The sequence below is a fragment of the Antechinus flavipes genome, chromosome 4 (genome assembly GCF_016432865.1).
Source record: "Antechinus flavipes isolate AdamAnt ecotype Samford, QLD, Australia chromosome 4, AdamAnt_v2, whole genome shotgun sequence".
NCBI lineage: Eukaryota > Metazoa > Chordata > Mammalia > Dasyuromorphia > Dasyuridae > Antechinus > Antechinus flavipes.
Window position 1 is genome coordinate 48,395,894 of NC_067401.1, and position 20,070 is coordinate 48,415,963.

The following is a 20,070-nucleotide window of genomic DNA, read 5'->3' on the forward strand; positions in this document are numbered from 1 at the left end:
ACTCCCCAAAGAATGCTTACGCTCTTTGAAGCGAGCTGCTTTCATTTCTGACTTTGTCTCCCCAATACTTACCTGGAGTAGGTAACTTATGAATGCTTGTTGAATTGGTCTACTGACCTCTTCTACCTGAAACTACCTTCCCTGAGCATAGACAAGCCCCACGGAGGTGGTCAGTTTCTCCTTCAGCCTAATGAGGCTAACGGTTCTTGATCGAAAGGTTCGCCCTGGAGGCTTTTTCTCACCAAAAGCTCCTTTTATCTTTGTTGGGGTGTCAAAGGAAGCTCTCCGTACGGCGCGGGGAGGGAAAGAGAGAGTCCCTCCCTACTCCCTAGGAGGGAGCATAACACTTGCTAATTCTGGCCCCCAACCCGTTCCCCCAGCTCTCCTCTCCCCCACTCCACGCCCCTCCTCTCTCCATCACTCTCCTACGCCCTCTTGTTCCCACTCCTCTCTCCAAATCCCGCTCCCTTTCCCCTTCCAACCTCTCTTTTCCCTCCCTTCACACACAGCGCCCCCCTTCCCCATCCCTCGCCTCCCGAAGCCCCGCCCTCTCCGTGGCCCCGCCCCCTCCCCGCGGGGCTCCAGCTGAGCTCGGAGCCGGGCCTGGGGACTCGGGATCCCGCCGCTGCCGGGGCCGCAGGATGGGGCGCGTCCTCGGGGGCCTGCGCTGCATCAAGTACATGCTACTCGCCTTCAACCTGCTTTTCTGGGTGAGCCGCAAGCGGGGAACGGAGTGGGGCGCTCTCAGCTCGAGGGGAACGGGACGAATGAGGGGCTCCCCAGGGAGGAAGGGAGGGAAAGAGGGACTGGACTGCAGTTGCCGAGTCCGGGTCCGGGCGGGCGTGGGACCGAGAGTGACAGTGAGAGGGCGAGGAAGAAGGGGGGTGGAGGGGAAGGGGCGTGTGCATGTGTGTGTGCATGTATGTGTGTATGTGTGTGCGCGCGAACCTAAAGGGGAAATAAGACAGAGACACAAAGAGGAGAGAACCAGAAGGGAAAAGGGATGGAGAGGCAAAGGGGAAAAACCAGCGGGGGAGGCAGAAACGTTGGGTTTGGGGGCAGTAATTTTAAACCGAGGTTTCATTCTGGGGCAGGGATTCCTTCCCGCCTCCCCCATCCTCCTCAGCCCTCCGGGCAGTTCTGGCTGAATGGGGCACCACCTGCTTCTCCCCACCAGGTGTGGGTTTTCTGCCTTCCCCAGCCCCGCCTCCCCTCCCACCGCCAAGCCTCTGATCCGTCAGTTTCTTCTTGCTTCCCCTCGAAAACCGGGGTCTGATGGAGGGGCCAGGAAGGTCCTGGCAGGTGCAGAATGCCCCTTTGAGGGAGAGCACGAAAACAGTCAAATTTGGAGTGAAATCTCTTGGGGGAGGAGGGGGGCGGGGGAGTTGCGGGGAGGACGCTGGTGTACCTTAGACCCAGGACCAGAGGAGGAAGTACTGTTGGAGACCAGATGTTTGTGTAAGGGGGTTTCCCCGAGGTAAACAGTCTCATCCCAGCAGCCAACCCGATCTCTCAAAATCCTCCAATGTCCCCAGCACCTTTTGATTTTCAGAGATGATCTCATCCAACTCCGAAGGAGTTTATTGCATTGACAATAGGAGGGGCAAGAACCAAATATGGTTCCTGCTTCATAAGGGGAGGCATTGGTCTCTGGCGGAGGGTCATGGTGCCATGGGGATTTCAAATTCTTGCCGGCATGATTAAGACTAGATCCCTCCTAGATCTCTCATTGCCCCATTCCATGGCTACATCTCAGAGGAATCAAAATAGGGTGCAAATGTTTTCTCTCTATCCCTTAGCAACTCCCTTTAGGGTTATCACAAGATGCAAACTTCCACTGGGCAGGAGAACTGCTTCAAAGGACAACAGATTATATAGTGGGGTAGGGGCTGTTTTGGGGGAGGGGGGTTGTTTTGATATCTGAGAGACAGCAGCCATATAGAAACAACAACTTTAGGACCAGGATTAGGAAATCTGGGTTTGGATTCTTGTTCCTAGCTTTGTGTGAGGGTGACTTTTTAAACCTCAGTTTTGTCATATGTAAAATGGAGATAATATTTGTGGGACCCATCTAACTACCAAGATTGCTGGGAAGAAAATATCCTATTAACACTAAAGTACTAAATAATTTAAGGTATTCTGAGATAAGAATGGGGCAGCAGTGATCTGAGCCATTTGTAGTTTCTCAGGCTTCGAGGAAGGTATAGAGGGAAAGTATTCTTTCTGGTTTGGGAAAGGTTCACTTTTAGAAAGACCTCCCAATTATGACTAAATAAAAACTGGGACCCCGAGAGTGGGGCAGTCTCCACTTGGATCTTCTCAAAGACTACATTCTCCCTTGACCCGGGCTGCCCTCAGCAGGAGTTTCCAGCACAGCAGGTTTGGAAGAGAAACATATAACTGAGCTGATGTCTCCTAAAATGTCAAACACATGATTTCTGCCAGCCAAAGCATTTTCACCGAGTTTGTCTTATGAATAAATGCTTATCAGGACACGAAATTTCAGATTGTAAAGTTTCACGTGAAATGTGTTGTCAGGCCTTAATTATCCAGATGCAAATTATCCACTCTGGATCCTGGGCCACACATTTTTAATTGCAATTGCAACCCTTTTCTGGATAATCTTTCCCCTTCTCTTCATGGAGATGAATTAATTTTAACATCTGCCTGAAAAGAGTATAATTAGAGAGGTAATTAATTTATATTTACAGAGTATTAATTATATGGCCAGAATTGGTCTTAGATCTAGCAAGGGGATTTGATTTTTTGGTCCTGACCTATGATTCAATCACTGTAGGGAACAATTGTGCTCTGATGTAGAAATGAAGCTGGGCAACTTCTCTTTTACTGAGACTGAGACTTATCTTGGAGCACTGAAAGGTTACATGATTTGCCCATTGTCACACAATTTGTGTGTTTGAGGCCTGACTTGAACATAACACTTCCTGACTTCCCCGGCTATACTAGAGTTATTCTCCAGAATAACTCAATAGCACATAAGAGAAGAATAAAATATAATTCCTGCCTTTAAGGGTTTTGTTATTCTATTGTTTAAAAAAAGATTGTGACAAAAACAAATTAATAATACCACAGTTTATTAATGGACAGGAAATTGTATGGTATCAATTTGCATGTTAAGGATTAGACAAGGATTTTGCAGTATTGGAGTATAGACTCATGGCGTGTTGGATTTGAAAGTGGTCTGAGGCAGTGGATCAGGATCGAAAAGGAGTCCCAGGATCTGAGTTCAATTTCTAACCTCTCTCCTTGACTGGGCAAGGTACCTAACCTACTCAGTCTGTCTCCTTCAGCCTGATTAGAGATTGAACTAAGATATCATCCAATTCCAATATGGATCTTCCCTCAAATTTGTAGATCTTGACTCTGTCCTGATTGTATTTTCATTATATTTATTACTTGTCTACATAGATGTCTTATACCCACCTCTTGAATGATAAAATCTTTGAGGATTGGGACTGCTGTTTTTCATCTCTGAATCCCCAACACTGCATTGCACATTTGAGGAGAGGATCAAATTTGCAAGTTCATTCATGTAGGGAACTTGCAGATACAGAAATTCCCTCTACCAATGCAGATCAAAAAGTCCTCTCTTCATTTATCTCTAGGAAGTTTTAGAGTTCATTTGTTTTTTACAGTTGTGTTGGGATAGAGAGGTTAAATGATACTTATGGTCTCACAGTTAGAAAGTGTCAGAGGAAATCCATCGACATTTATTAAGTGTCTACTTTGTGCTAGCTACTGTGCTAAACTCTAGGGATATAAAAAGAGATTAAAGACTTTCCTTGCCCTTAAGGAGTTCACAATCCATTGGGAGGGGGAGAGGAGGTGGAAAGGCAACAAACTAATATTTATAAACAAACAAAACTAACTATAAGATAACATGCCCAATTCTTTGTGACACCATTTGGAATTTTCTTGGCAGAACTATTGGAGTGGTTTGCCATTTCCTTTTCTAGCTCATTTTACAGATGAGGAATTGAAGCTAAGGATTAAGTCACACAGCTAATAAGTGGCTGAGGCTGGATTTGAATTCAGGACTTCCTGACTCCAGGCCTACTGCCCCATCTAGCTGATTATACAAGATAAATAAGAAATAAATTCATAGAGGGAAGGCACTAGAGTTAAGAGGGGCAGTGAAAGGGTTTCTGTAGATGACTGGATTTTAGTTGAGACTTGAAGCCAGGGAATTCAGAAGATGGAAATGAGGAGGGAGAACATTCCAGGAGTGGGGGACAGCCAGTGAAAATGCCTGGAGCCCAGGAATGGAGTGTCTTGTTCATGGAACAGAGCGCAGACCGGCGTCACGGGAGAGAAGAGTTCGTGTTAGGGAGACCGATATGCCATGCTGTCTGATCCATAGTATAGGTTTAATAAATATTTGTTAAAATGTTGAATCTAGGCCCGTCTCCTAATTTGATATAAAGAAAATAAATTCCAGAAGGGGAAAAGAAGGGACTTTTCAAAGATTAGAACAGTTAGTGGGTGAGGTTTCCTGACTTCCCTTTCACTGTGCTTTCCAAGTAGTCAGAAAAAAACTTTCATGGAAGAATTATTATTATTATTATTTTAAAATAATAATCATAACTTTATATATAACATTTTAAGGTTTACAAAATGCTGCACAAATACTTTTATCCTCAGAACAACCCTGGGACGCAGGTGCTATTATCATCCCCATTGTACAGATGAAGAAACTGAGATAAACAGAGGTTAAGTTACTTGCCCAACATCATACAGCTAGTGTCTAAGATTGGATTTGAATTCAGGTCTTCCCAACTCCAAATCCCACACTTCATCCCTTACACTTGGCCCTTTGAAGGATAAGTACGAACTAGATAAAAGACAGCAAAGGGCATTGCCAGGTTAGGGGGCGGGGGACAAAGGAGGGAACCTGATGAGCTATGAGGGAGGATAAATATAGTATGCCTTTTGATAGGTAGTCTGGTTAATGACTTTAATTAGCTGCATCTTGGGGGGAAAAAATCTTTACTCTCCCCCTTTGTCACTTGGTCTGCTTTATTCTACAATGTTTTCATGACTGTATGTGGAAACTCCTTCCAAAAGTGCATTTCTCAGCTGTCCTTTATCCCTCTGTCTTACTGTCTTTATGTTCTGCTTTTTTGGTTCATTTTTAGTTTTCAGATGTTCGATTCAATTTAGCAAGTACTTATTTGGTATATTTATTAAAATTTATTGCATTGTTTGATCCCAGAAGAGAAAGCAGGGACCTTGTTCCCAGCCAACCCAGCCCAATCTAGCACTATAACACATTCTGGTAAGAGGAGAGATGATTTGGCCAGCAGCATTTACTTGGGACAAATTACCTAAATAATTGCCTCCACTTTGTGTGGGAGGCCCAAATCCAGAAAAATCCTCACCTTGTTCATCTAGTAGCTGTTTCCTGAACGAAGAGATTTGGTAGATAGGGTGCTATTGGGAGTTGGGATGAAGAACTATTTCCCTGAAAACTGACAGGATGACTATCCTTAAACATCTTTTATTTACATATGTATTCAGGTACGCCAGAGCTCTCCTGAGATACATGCTCCCTGAATTCTACAGGATAACACTTCCTCTTCCTTTTTAGGATCTCCCCATCCTCCAGTGTCATGGCTGTCCCTGAGCCTTTTCTACAAGGTGTAGTTTTTTAATCCACAACTTGAGGAATCATTTTGTATCCTGGTGGCAAGTTGGTTTCCACGATTCCGATCCTGGCTTTATAAACATTGAACTCTATCAAACCCATTCTGACAGCATACTCCCTTCCCTGAGTGCCTCTAAATATATTCACTGTGGAATTTCAAGAGGGGAAAAAATCAACAATCAGCAATCACTAGCCTAGAATTACTTTCTGATATTGTGGCTGATGTCTGACACGAAAGCCCTCCCTCTAGCATGTCTAAATTCAGACAGATAGAACAAAGTATTCCTGGGGCTCTTGGTGAAATCACCTTTATTTTTTTTCCTCTGTTGCATAGCAATATGAATAACACGCCACCACCCACCCTGTCCACTTACGGTGATTTAAAGACAAACCTAAGAGCTGTTTATTCCTTGGTATATTGTTGTGAGCTCAGCATTTTCCTCACATTGTGCTCTGTACCCTGGGCTCTTGAGGCTATACTGACCCAACAGGAAACAGAGCTACTCAGATGATGAAAGTCAGATGCCATATATGGCAAACAGAGCCGTTCCACTTTGCTTTTGACCCTTGCTCATGGGGCAATGAAGATAGAGAGCATGCCGTTATCACCCTCATTGGGGTGGAGAAGAGAAAATCGTGTCCACAATGACGATAACACTGACGTTTATATAGCCCATTAAGTGTTACAAAGCACAAGTCATTTGGATCTCACCACATCCCTGTGAGAGGAGTAGGCACTAAAGATATTATCCCCATTTTTCAGTTAAGGAAACTGAGTCTCAGAGAGATTAAGAAATGTTCCCGGGGTCACAGAGCCGATGTGTCAGAAATGACATTCGATCCCAAGTCCACACTCTTTCTAAAACTCCAAGCAAGCTCTATTAATTAATTTTAATATTTCACATTGGAGTCATTAATGTCATTGCATTGGGAATGGAATTTTTTTTTTACTTTTTCCCAGTAATTTCAGCTCACATCCAATCTCGTCCCCCACTTAATCCAGCTACAATGTAGTATCAGGAGATAGTATCTGTGGTTTTATAACTTGCTTTCTGAGAGATCTGTTGAGTAAAAAAATAACTGCAATACAATATACCAAACATATATCATTAAGCCTCTACTGTGTATAGCTAAGAAACTAAGTAAGGACTGGGTGAGGACTGGGGGAGAGGAAAGGGGTGAAAATCAAAGTATACATCTACCAGTTTCTCCCCTCAAAATGTTTACATCCTAATTGGGGAATAAGATATTAAAGCAGATAACTTTAATACTCAGAATTTCACGATGCTAGTTAGTTACACTAAAAAGTTATGAAATAAGAGTATTATGTGAAATCTGATGAGGAAAGTTGTGCCCAAATGGAAGGAACTATACAAGGGAAGTAGCATTTGCACTGGCCTTTAAGGGAAGAGTAAGAGCTGGACAGGTGAAGGGACGAGGTAGGGGAAGGACATTCTAGACAGGGGATATCAAAAAGCCGGAGCAAAGACACCAAAACAGGAAAGTCTAGCGTGTGTCCCTGGAGCCAAGAGTTGTCCAGTTTGGCAAGAACACAAAATAATATGTGGAAGGAAGTAAAGGGGGATAATGTGGGAAAATTGTGAAGGGCCTTAAATACAAGAAAATTTGAATTTTACTAATAGGTAATAGGGAGTCACTGAGGGTATTTGAGTGGAGAAGCAGCGTGATTTATATGTAAGAAAGATTTTTCTGACATTCATATGAAAGATGGATTGGAAGAGAGAAGACTCATTAGGAAAGCTTTGCATTCTTAGTATTGGGACCCCCTACTAGTAATGAACCAGTCTCCCACAGCCTCAAAGCATTTTGCTTAGTTGCCTATAGACACTTCTTTGTTTTTGTACCTTTTCAGAGTGGAAAAGAAGCAGAATTATTCTAGATACTTTAAAAGTATTGTCCAGTGGCCTGGCATCTACTGAATTTTCTCAAGATAGAGACAACATGGTAGAAGATAATCTTGCAGAGGGCAAGTTTGGCTAAATTAAGAAGGTTGGAGTAGATCTAAGAAGTCAAGGATTTAAGGGCCTAGATTACCTAATAATGTAGAAAGGCAGATGCACCAAAAAAGGAGGAAGATTCTAAAGAGAGCCAAGGAATGAATAAAATGAAGCATGGAGGACTCCTTTCCTAGAAAAGACTCAGCCCTCGTCATTCTCCTGAGCTCCAGGGCTCGATCTCTATTATTTAATTGATTATTTCAAATTAGATATCATAGGAATCTCAGATAAAACCATGTTGGAAACAGAATTCATTATCTTTTCCCTAGAACTCATTTCTTTCAAACATCCATATCTGTTCAGGGCATCACCCCCCCAAGTTCACAATCTCAATGATATTCTCACCTTCTTACTTCCTTTCATCTCTCATATCCAGTCACTTGCCAAATTTTCCATTTCTGTCTTTTAAAATACTCTTGCATTCATCTTCCTTTAAACCATTACCTTTACTCAGATCCTCAATATTTTCCACATGGACTTTTATAGTAACCTCCTAATCCATCTCTGTCTCAAATCTCAATCTCCATGCTATCCTCTGTATAAACTGCTAAAGCGATTTTCCTAAAATGCAGATCTGACCACATCTGTGTCCTGCATAATAAACTACCTAGTGTCTCCCTTTTGCTTTTAGTATTGAATAGAAAATCCCATTTATTTTTAAGGTCCTTCAAAACCTGCCCCCAAATTACCTTTCCAACCTTGTTATTCATTACTCCTCTTCCTTTACTTGGCATTTCAACCAGATTGCCTTGATTTTCCTCAAGTAAGATGCACTGCACTAGACACTAAGACAAAGACTAATGGGAAACAATGTCTGCCATATAATGCCTTACATTATAGGGGAACAAAGAAAGATTGTATTTTTTTTTAATGAAATTGAATTGAGAATGAAAACAATATTTTTGAATGATCTAAAGGGAATAACAAAAATGCTTAGTGTGGGGTTGGGTTCTCTCCCATAAAAACATCATTTTCCATCTTTTCTCTTATTCTTGAAAAACTAAAGAGTATTTTTTTTAAAAGCCCCATACTTTGAGGCTAAATTCCAGGAAATATCTGTCACCCAATCAAGCAGTGTAGAACTTAAAAACAGTAGCAACAACTAAATAATGGCAAGTCAAACTATTGATGTCTGGGAAGTATTTCTTATGTAGCATAAAATTTCAACTTTAATGCAGCATTAGCATTTCTATTATTGATATCATAGAGATGGTAAGAAACTCTCAGAATTACAAGACTAAAAGAAACTTGGTCTAACTCCATCATGCCTCAGGGGAGAAATCTGGGACAGAGAAGGTAAAGTTATTGTTGAGCTATTTCAGTTGTTTTTACTTTCTGGGACCCAATTTGGGGGTTTTCTTGGCAAAAATTCAGGAATGGTTTGCCATTTTCTTCTCCGGCTCATTTGACAGATGAGAAAACTGAGGCAAATCAGGTTAATTGTTAATTGACTTGCCTAGGGTCAAACAGCTAGTACATTTCTGAGACCAGCTTTGAACTTGGGTCCTCTTAACTCCAGACCTCGTGCTCTATCCATTGTTTGCCTATAGAGTTAAGAGACTGGCCTAAAGTTTCACAAAAGTGTTCAAGACAGATCTTGAACCCTGCCTTCCTGATTCCCAACCCAGTATTTCTTCTTCCTCTAAAAAGTCACAATCATGCAAATGAACCATTTCTTCTTTTTATTTTTGTATCTCCGGTGCCTGAAAAGCAGCTAGCCATGAAGTCAGTTAAGTCCTGTCTCTGATACCAAGTAGTAATCTGAGCAAGCAATGAGTGCAAGTTACAAACCAGTTACAGATCTGCATCAGGGGAGGGAGTCTTCATACTTGGAATTCCCTACGCATGAAATCATAAGTCAGAGACAGAAAAAAAAAATCGTTCCATACCTAGCCCATAGTCAACACATACTTATTATGCTCCTATTCTGTGCTAAGCATTAATAATACAAAGAAAGCCACTATGTAGAAACTAGCACTTTGCAGGATAAATTAGAGTGAATCAACAGAGAAGGCATTAGCATGAAGGAGATTCAGGAAAGTCTCCTTGTAGGAGATGGGATTTTAGTTGAGACTTAAAAGAAACCAGGAAAGCTAGGAGGCACAGAGGAGGAAATAGAGCATTCTAGGCATGGGGGATTGCCAGGGGAAATGCCCAGAGTCTTCAAAGAGAGTCTTGTTTAAGGAGCAACAAGGAGGTCCCGGTGATTATATTGCACAAGAGATAGTGGTAAATCTGGTGTAAGGATCCTGGAAAGATACAAGAGGGACAAGTTATAGAGGCCCGTGAACCTCATTTTAAAAGATATTTTATAAATATAATATTTTTATAATTTTATAAATATAATAAATATATTTGATCCTGGAAATGATAGGAAGCCACTGAAGTTTACTGAATGGGGGAGAGAGATAGTCAGACTTGGGATTTTAGATCTTTTTGGAGGATGGACTAAAATAAGGAGAATTGAATGGACTTATTTAATCCAATTTATCCAAAGAGATATGTTCCTATGTAAGAGTTGCCAGGCTTCTCTTTCTCCCTCTTGTTACTTAGCTTTATGGTAGTAGGGAGAAACAGATTGGCAAAGATGATTGTTGGTAGCGACTCCTAAGTGCCGGGTCAAGGGCCCAGTAACAGTAGTTCTCCTATGTGAAAAGTTGGGGAGCTTTGGCAGCCTCGCCGGCTCCTGTGGGTATCCTGCCCAGAGGAGCTGATTGGCAGAAATAACTGCAGAGACACCAAGCAGACCAAATCTCTGAGCCTCTGCCTCTTGGCAGGGGACAAGTGTGCCCTGGGTTTCTGACCCCTTCAGTAACAGCATTATATATACAGCTATTTATCTTTATAACTATATTTTAGTTGCCTTTGTGATCCTATATATTTCATTTTATGCCTTTAAAAAACATTATTATGAGGAGTCCATCAAATTCACCAGATTTCCAAAGGGTAAAATCATAATACCTCAAAAGTTAAAAATCCCTGGTTCAAATCAAGCAGAATTTGAGCTACAAGGAGAGGCAGAAGTTCTGGGTGCTAAGCAAACTTGGCCATTGACCTGCCTGTCTTTAGGGAGGCATTTAAACCCAACGTTTCCCTTTCTGCAGAAGAGTAGATACCGCTTGCCTTACTGAGCTCATAAGGATGTGGTGAAGCCGAATGAGTCACTGTGAAAATGCTATAGAGGAAAAGCACTATCAAAACCCAAGCTATAAGCCAATGTTTCCTAGTGAACGCTGTCCAAGCTAGCTTTTTCATAGCATATATTTTGCCTAGATAATGCTAACTGGGCTGACCACAGAGAGCTGTTGCCACCAACACTCCTGCTCATGTCTAAACCAATATTTTCCTGAAACACTTTTTTTCTTTATTTGCTTTCAACTCCTGGCATGGCTAAAAATGGTGAAAACAATCATGAATAGCAGAAATGTTGGCAATCTAGAAAACAAGAAACTATATCTACCTACAGAGCTACAAATTTATCTATTCATATTTGTTGTTATTTTCAGTAGAGTCCAGTTTTTCATGACCCCATTTTGGATTTTCTTGGCAAAAACTGGGAGTGATTTGCTGTTTCCTTCTCCAGCTCATTTTAAAGATGAGGAAACTGAGGCAGACAGGGTTAAGTTACCTGCTCACGGTCATACAGCTACGTAGTGTCTGAGGCAAATTTGAAGTCAGGTCTTCCTGATTCTAAAACTAGCATTCATTCTATACACACACACACACACTCTCTCTCTCTCTCTCTCTCTCTCTCTCTCTCTGATGCCCTTAGCAATGTCTTTGCTAATAGGAAATGTGAGAAAAGCTGAGGAGGAAGACATCAATTACAGAATGAATGGATCCTTACTACCCATCTTGAGGGCACTCATTTCTTCATCTTTGGCCCATAGTATGCATGATGCTGTGCCAGGAACTATGGGGGACAGTGTTATAAAAGGGAGAAAAAAAAAGATACAGTCATCTCCCTTCACCCTGACAGTGTAGGAATGAAGAAAATTTATCTTCCTCCTTCTGATTTGGGCAGGTTTGTTGTGGTGGTTGTTTTAAGTTTTAATATCCCAATAATTCTATGATTTACTTGCTGATTGATAGGAATATGGGGTATGTCAGTATTGCAGGATAAAGAATCTCTTTTTAAAGCTAACATTTTAGTTTCCTATTTCCTTCTTCCTTCATCATTATTCACACCCCTATCACTTCCATTCTATTGTCAAATGATGCACATTCAAGGAATACATGTTAATTTTTTAAATTTTTTAAAAATAATTATAACTTTTTATTGACAGAACCCATGCCTGGGTAATTTTTTTTTTACAATATTATCCCTTAAAGTCACTTCTTTTCCGACTTTTCCCCTCCCTCTCTCCACCCCCTTCCCCAGATGGCAAGCAGTTCTATACATGTTAAATATGTTATAGTATATCCTAGATACAATATGTGTGTGCAGAACCGAACAGTTCTCTATACATGTTAATTTTAGTAGAAAATATTATTTCAAATAATTTTCATGATTTGGATCCGGTAATTTTTTTTTTCTGAGACAATTGGGGTTAAGTGACTTGCCCAGAGTCACACAGCTAGGAAGTGTTAAGTGTCTGGGGTCAGATTTGAACTCAGGTCCTCCAGACTTCAGGACTGGTGCTCTATCCACTGCATCAACTAGCTGCCCCTAGATCTGTATTCCTAACCTAGTGTTTATATATTTGGTTTTATATATACAGCTATATATTTATAACTATATTTCAATATAATTAGTTGCCTTTATAATCCTATATATTTAATTTTATGCCTTTAAAAAAACATTACTATGAGAAGGGGTCCATAGAATTCACCAGATTACCAAAGGGATTCATAATACCCCAAAATTTAAGAATCCCTGGTTCATAGCAAGCAGAATTTGTCAACTAAAAGGAAAAAAAAAAGATGTCTTCCACACCAAGATCATATAGTTACAATTTAGACCTTGTATCTGCTGCTTTTCTAGTTGAGAGAATCAAATGTTGACTATATATAAATATAACCCGATCTGAAGATGATGTTACTGTTGTTGCTGCTGCTGTTGTTGTTTTGATGGTTGTTATCCTTTGTTCCCACATCAGGGAGCTAATGCCATGACAAGGAAGTAAATTGGATTTAAGTGGGGGAGGGCTAGACAAGATCACCCACTTCACTTTCCCCTCCAGAGCCATCTGAGTCCAGTGGCCAGATAGAAATCAGGACGACTGAGATGGCCCAGGATACAATGGAGCTGGTCCTCCAGGAACTTCACAGAAAGCCTCATGCAGAGCATGAGGAGAGAAGTATAACTTAGCAGCTCAGGTACTTTCAGTGTTCTGTATTTCCAGACTAACGAACCATTAGCATCTTATCCAATTCTACCTCACCTAGACCTGCTGGGAAAAACTGAGCTAAGTGGTCCCTTGGATTCTTTTCTAAGTGAAAGCAATATGATATTTGTTTCCAGGTTGTTGTTTTTTTCTCTCAAATCCCCTATATTCATACCCCTCTCCTGCTAACTCCCCAATTTTGATACTGCATAATAATAGGAGAAAAACCTACTTTTTCCTTCTTCCTTGAAAAAAATGCCACATCAGATCTTAGAGCAAATGTGCTTCTGGTTTGTAACTCCTAATGGTTCTTGTGATCAGAATTGGAAAGAGTGCCCCGCAATGCAACTCCCATCTGTGATCTGATTTCCCAACAAGAGCAATTATTAGGTAAAAGCTTTTAATGAAGACAGCTCTAGGCCTGAGATGATGTTTTCATTCTTATTTGAATCTACAGTAGAGATTAAGGTAGACTAAGCTGTATGTAAAATGGTGGAGAGTGATGGACTAGAACATTGGAATGGGAGCTGGGAGAGACTTGATTCCCATTTTTTCTCTTGTCATCTACCAGTTATGTGACTATGGGCAATTCACTTAAACTCTTGGAATCTTAGTTTCCTCACCATAAAAGGTAATATCTGTACTAAGTTGCCACAAAGTCAGAAAGAACCAAAAACTGGGTTCAAATCTTTCCCCTGATACATACTGGTGATTCTGGGCAAATCACTTAGAATCTCAGGGCCTCTCCATGACTATTGAATTATGAGATATTTGTTATCCTGCTTTGCTGACCAATTCTGGTCACAAGAACCATTAGGAGTTACAACCCAGAAGCACATTTGCTCTAGAATCTGATGTGGCATTTTTTTCAAGGAAGAAGAAAAAGGTTTTCATCCTCTATACTAAAATGACTTGTCCAGAATAAAAATTACAAAGACCCATAGGATTATGAATTGTTAGCTATACAGGACCAACATTGCCATTTTTTCCAATGGGGGAGAATTTGATTGACTATATTTGGCTGAAGGTTTCTAAAGTACTCCCAGAAGTATTTGTATAGTGTTTCCTGAGCAAACTTGAATTTTTGAACCCAGTGTTTCTTATCAGTATTTTCTTGCTTCCAGGACACATGATGGTTCTCTGTCACTACTTCTAACATGCAAGTTCAATGAATCCCAGAACTTTGATCTGGAAGGAACCTTAGAGAAATGTGACTATTTTATAGATGATGAAACTGAGGTCCAGAAATAATCAGTTTTTGAATCTCAGAGCAGGAAAGGACCTAAAATACATCTAGTTCAACCCATTCCCAAAGGAAAAAAATCCCTTCTATTTATTAGTTAAGATCACATACTTAGGAATAGCAGAATCAGAATTAGAACTCAGGTTCTCTACCTCCAGCCTCTCATAAAGATGTTCAGATTGGTTAGCCAAAGGCAGATCTAAGAGATACAATAACCCTTACTTAAGTTTCCTCAAGTATCTCTTGGAGAAAGGCCTTTTGGAGAAATTTTGATGCTGTATAAGTACTGTGAATAGTATTTTCAAGACCTTGTGGCTGTCTGATTGGAGTAACACTATTAGGCCCAATGATTAAGCTATGCTAGAAGTAGATGAATAAATTACCACATTAAGCAGAGTTTCTACTCCCACATTTGTCAGGCTCTTTAATCTCAAGAGTTCAAAGTATTAGTTGTTCACAGAATATTGGGGCTAGCTGGACCCACAGAGATCATCTGCTCCACCCCACTCATTTTGCAGCAGAAATCACTGAACCTCACAAAGGAAAAGTGACTTCCCTACTTAGCACAATTGGACAAATGCCCATTTGCCCTTTAAGACAATATAATAACAACAATAATAACATCAACTGGCATTTATATAGCATTTAAAGGTGTGCAAAGAATATCCTCACAGAAATTCTGGGAAGCAAGTGCCATTATTATTTCATTTTTCAGATGAGAAAACTGAGGCAGACAGGTGATATAACTTGCCCAGGTTTCATAGCTAGGAAGTTTCTGAATCTTCCTAACTCCCAACCCGGCATACCATTTAGTTGCTTGGATTAACAATCTAATCATGCTTGTGAATCATAAAGTGGTCTTAGATTTCCTTCACTTTGATCTAATTCAACAACAACATGTAGCACATGAATCAGTGATCTCATCCACTTGGAAATTCTCTCCACAGATCACAGCCCATTTGTGCTTGTCTTTTCTGTGATTCTTGTTCATGTTCTCCCAGAAGTTTGCCTTAGAGGGCCAACCTAACATGCTTGGGGCGTTCCTTATTTTCTCCTGATATCACTTGGATACCAGTGGAAAATTCTGGCTATCCATCTGTCATCCCTCACCCTTGATACATCATCAGCCCTTCTTCTCTTCCTATTTATTATACATTTCTCTGATTATCACTTTCACTCCTGTTCTTCTGGAGATTTCCTCATTGTTTCCAAGTTGCAGCCTGCTCATCCCCACTATGATCCCCACCATTGCCTTCTCTAAAATAACCATTTTAATAAGGATAGGGCTGCAATGATCAAATAAAAATACAGCCCTTTTCCTCAAAGAATTTATCATTTAAATTGGATTTAATGACCACAAATAACTATAACACAAATTAGAATGAAAATCATATAGTCAAGGTACCTAATGTTAAATTTCATGGAAGATAGAAATCATTTTCAGACGAGGGAAATTAAAAAAAGGCATTAATAAGGGAAGTGTCGTCCAAGTTTGTCCTTTATAAGAAGGGAGATGTTTTGAAAGGTGGAGATGACAAGGGGGGGCATCCATTATTTACATGTCTTAGTTCCTTCTTCCCAATTATATTCTAAATCCCTTGAGAGCATTGATGTGAAGAAAGAAGTTGGAAGACAGCAGTATTAGAAGGGAGATGGTGACACAGAGCACACATTAAATAATCCAGGCTCAACAGAATCATAGAAGAGAAGGTAGTTGAGTCCAGATTGTGGGAGGTTAAAGAAGGAATTTATGCTCTATGTGCTAGGCAATGAGGAACCTGTGAAGATTTTTGAGTAATGTGTTCAGAGTTGTGTTTTATTCAACCAGTGGTGATGAAGAAGGAGAAGGAATAAGGGCAGAGAAACACCAGAGGTACCAAGACTCACCTAACATGATAAGGGCCAGCCTGAATGAGGATGGTGGCAATGTGAGTAAAAAGAAGGGAACTTATTCAAGAAATGCTGAAGAAATTAATTGGCAATTGATATTAAACATACTCAAATATAGTCACTTCATCAATAATCCTCAGAAAAGGGATAATAAAATTGAAATACATTAAGAAATTCTTATTCATTCTAATAGACATGGTTTGGGCAGATGGCCACACCTAAAGGAAATATTTTTGTTTATCCACTTTGCCTAAATGCTTTCTAATCCCTTCTGGGATTCTTCTGATTTAAAAAAAAAAAAAAAACTACTTCTTGAAGAGGCAGTTCGTGTTCTAAAAACATATGCTTGTAATTTGTAATTTCATATTCTGAAAATTCTCTGAAATATAGTTAGCTACTGAAATTCTTGAGACCCAGCTTCTTCTTATAAATTACACATGAAAATATACAATCCTCTCTTGGTTTGGATGGCACTGGCAAATTCTTCCACTGATATCTTTCCATTAGTATTTTCCATCTTCCTTCTCTTCCTTGCATAAACAGTGAACATAATTTTCCCAACCGCTTACAGTTGTCCCATTTTCAAGTGCTGGTGTTATTTTGGGCATTGGTTGTTGAAAGTAAGAATCCTTCAGGCTCAAATAATGCTATCAAAACCCATCTCATGTGGGCTGCAACCTGCCTCTTTGGCTTATGGAAATCATAGAAGTCTCTACAAAAGTAATAGTGTTTCATTTAACACATATGGGACTACCTGCCATCTAGGGGAGGGGATGGAGGGAAGGAGGAGATAATTTGAAACAGAAGGCTTTGCAAGGGTCAATGTTAAAAAATTACTCATGCATATGCTTTGTAAATAAAAAGCTTTAATTGAAAAAAAAGTAATAATGCTTCTACCATATTTTTTTCCTAAAGTATTTAATTCAACAAGCATTTATTAAACACCTATTATGTGCCATACTCTGTTCTAGGAAATAGGGAATAGAAGTAGGGCTAGACTTGTGATTTAATTGGTATTGGGACTCCTCCAATACTGATCCACACCTTCTGTGCCATTTATAGTCCTGAGAGTTAAGACGCTAAGTGACAAAGCCAGTATATGTCAGAAGCAGGTTTTGAACCCAGGTCTTCTCATTCTGATTCAAAAAATGTTAGTTGACTGAGACCAGCTCTCTTTTCATTGTGGAGCCTCTCTAGGTATTGGTAACATGAAAATGGTTCCTTATCTTTTTTTAAATTTTTTTATTATAGCTTTTATTTATAAGATATATACATGGATAATTTTTCAGCATTGATAGTTGTAAAACCTTTTGTTCCAACTTTTCCCCTCCTTCCCCCCACCCCTTTCCCCAGATGGCAGGTAGACCAATACATGTTAAATATGTGAAAGTATAAGTTAAATACAATATATGTATACATGTCCAAATAGTTATTTTGCTGTACAAAAAGAATCGGACTCTGAAATATTGTACAATTAGCCTGTGAAGGAAATAAAAAATGCAGGAAAACAAAAATAGAGGGATTAGGAATTCTGTGTAGTGGTTCATAGCCATCTCCCAGAGTTCTTTTACTGGGTGTAGCTGGTTCAGTTCATGACTGCTCTATTGGAACTAATTTGGTTCATCTCATTGCTGAAGATGGCCACGTCCATCAGAATTGATCATCATATAGTATTGTTGTTGAAGTATATAATGATCTCCTGGTCCTGCTCATTTCACTCAGCATCAGTTCCTGTAAGTCTCTCCAGGCCTTTCTGAAATCATCCTGCTGGTCATTTCTTACAGAACAATAATATTCCATAATATTCATATAAATGGTTCCTTATCTTGAGGAGGTCTCCTTGCTACTGGTAAAAAAAAAAATTAGCATGTGTACTAAATTAGATATTTAGTAAATAAAATCAACAAATATTTATTACTGAAGAAAGAAATGGCAAACCACTCCAGGATCTTTGCCAAGAAAACCCCAAATAGAATCACAAAGAATTGAATCTAACTGAAAAAAAAAATGTATTAAGCACCTATTTTGTGTCAAGCACTGGGGATACAAAAAGGCAAAAAACAATCCCTTACCTCTAAGAGCTCACAATCTAATGCAAAATATGAAATTCTTGGGTGAGAGAGAGCACTAAAGATTGGAGGACGCAACAATGAGATTGGGAGGAGCTCAGTGACCCAGAAAGGAGCTGGAAATTCCTAAAAAAGGAAAAGCATTCCAAGCAAAGAAACAGGGATGCATGGGAGCAGAACTAGAGTCAAGAGCACTCAGTAACAAAACCTTGGCAAGTCAATTAAATTGAACATGAATTTATTATGTCCTTATACTATGTACAAGGCATCATGCTAAACAAATCACTCATCCTCTCTGTAAAATGAACTAAATGGCCCATATATCTTCTATGGTTCTTTCCAATTCTAACACTCTTTCCAATTCCCCTGAATGCTAGTATCTTCCTTCTGTGGATTATCTCCAATTTATCTTGTATATATCTTGTTTGAATTTAATTGCTTGGATGCACTCCTTGAGAACAGGGACATTATTCCTTTCTTCTGTACCCTCAGCATTTAGCACAGTGCCTGGCACATAGTAGGGACTTAATAAACAAGTCTGTGAGGCTTTCTTCTTAAAGAAGTCATCTGGCTGCTGCCAGGGGAACCTCACCTTGAATGTCCCACTTAAAGCAACTCCCCTACTCAATGCCTTTCCAACAAAACTCTCTTTTCATTGCATTTCCTCAGGGGCCTGCCACTGGCTTTTCAAGGTGATAGCCAGTAGATCCACCAAATTGCTCATGTTAATATATTTGTAGGAATGGGCTACCCCTTTCCTAGCTCTTCAGACTTTCTATCTAACATATGCATTTTATCATTGGCCTTCTGGAAATAACAACTCTTCCATCAAAAGAAGAATGCTAAAGGGAGGCCTTGGAATCAGATTGCAGAAGAATATGGAGTAGCTAGGTTCTTCCTGCAGCCCTCTTCCTAACAATAACAATCCACATGTATTTATTAGACAATCAACTAAAAAAAAAACTAGTTGAGATGTTTAACTTCAGCAAAGTTACAGGATATAAAATAAACTCACATAAATCATCAGCATTTCTATGTAACAACAAAGTCCAACGGGAAGAGATAGAAAGAGAAATTCCATTTAAAATAATAATTGCATACAATATAAAATACTTGGGAGCTTACCTGCTAAAGCAAACCCAGGAATGCTATGAATGCAATCATACCAGGCAGTTTTCTATGGAAGACTAAGGCTTAAAATTAGGAACATCTGGAACAGCCAGATGATTGAAGCTAATCAGGAAGATTAGCTATGTGACTTGAAATATATCACTTAACTTTTGTCTCCTTCAGTTTTCCCTCGTCTATAAAATAAGATAGTTGGGCTTAATGCTCCCAGGATCCCTTCTGGCTCTAAATGTGTTATCTTAATAAAATCTCACCTCTGATACTAGCTGTGTGATCTCATATAAGTCACAACTTTAGTTTACTTTCAGATACTTCCAAGGACTTCTTATTACCAGGCAGCTAGCTGGAGCCAGCCTCTCAAGTTTTCAGTTTGAACATTTATACCTCAGAAACTGGCACTGCTACAAGTCAGGGCTTGATTTATTGTTATTATTTGTCTAGACTTTAAAAAGTGTTAATAATGAGATTAAATTTGAAAGTGTGTCTGCACGCATATTCCCTCTCCACCGCCCATCTGAGTCCTTAAATATTTACCAGGATACCTCTTTATAGGTTCTGCTTGAGTTTAAGATTTTAGTAGAAGAAATTAAGTCATTATTAAGCTGGATGCCTGGCAACTGGAAGCTAATAAGAATAATAACAACAATAACAATAACTGGTGTTTATATAGTGTCTTAAGGTTTGCAAAGCTCTTTATGGCCATTATCTCATTTGAGCTTAGCAATGCTCC

The 20,070-nt window shown here is 39.8% G+C and overlaps 1 protein-coding gene across 1 annotated transcript in view; it reads left to right on the plus strand.

Annotated features, from left to right (window-relative positions):
* The first annotated feature begins 593 nt into the window (after window positions 1–593).
* Window positions 594–20,070, plus strand: part of TSPAN2 (tetraspanin 2) — a 61,447-nt gene continuing 41,970 nt past the window's right edge. Inside the window, exon 1 of the mRNA XM_051992944.1 lies at window positions 594–710. Coding sequence (XP_051848904.1) covers window positions 642–710 — 69 coding nt within the window. The 5' untranslated portion in view covers window positions 594–641. The remainder of the gene's footprint in view (window positions 711–20,070) is intronic.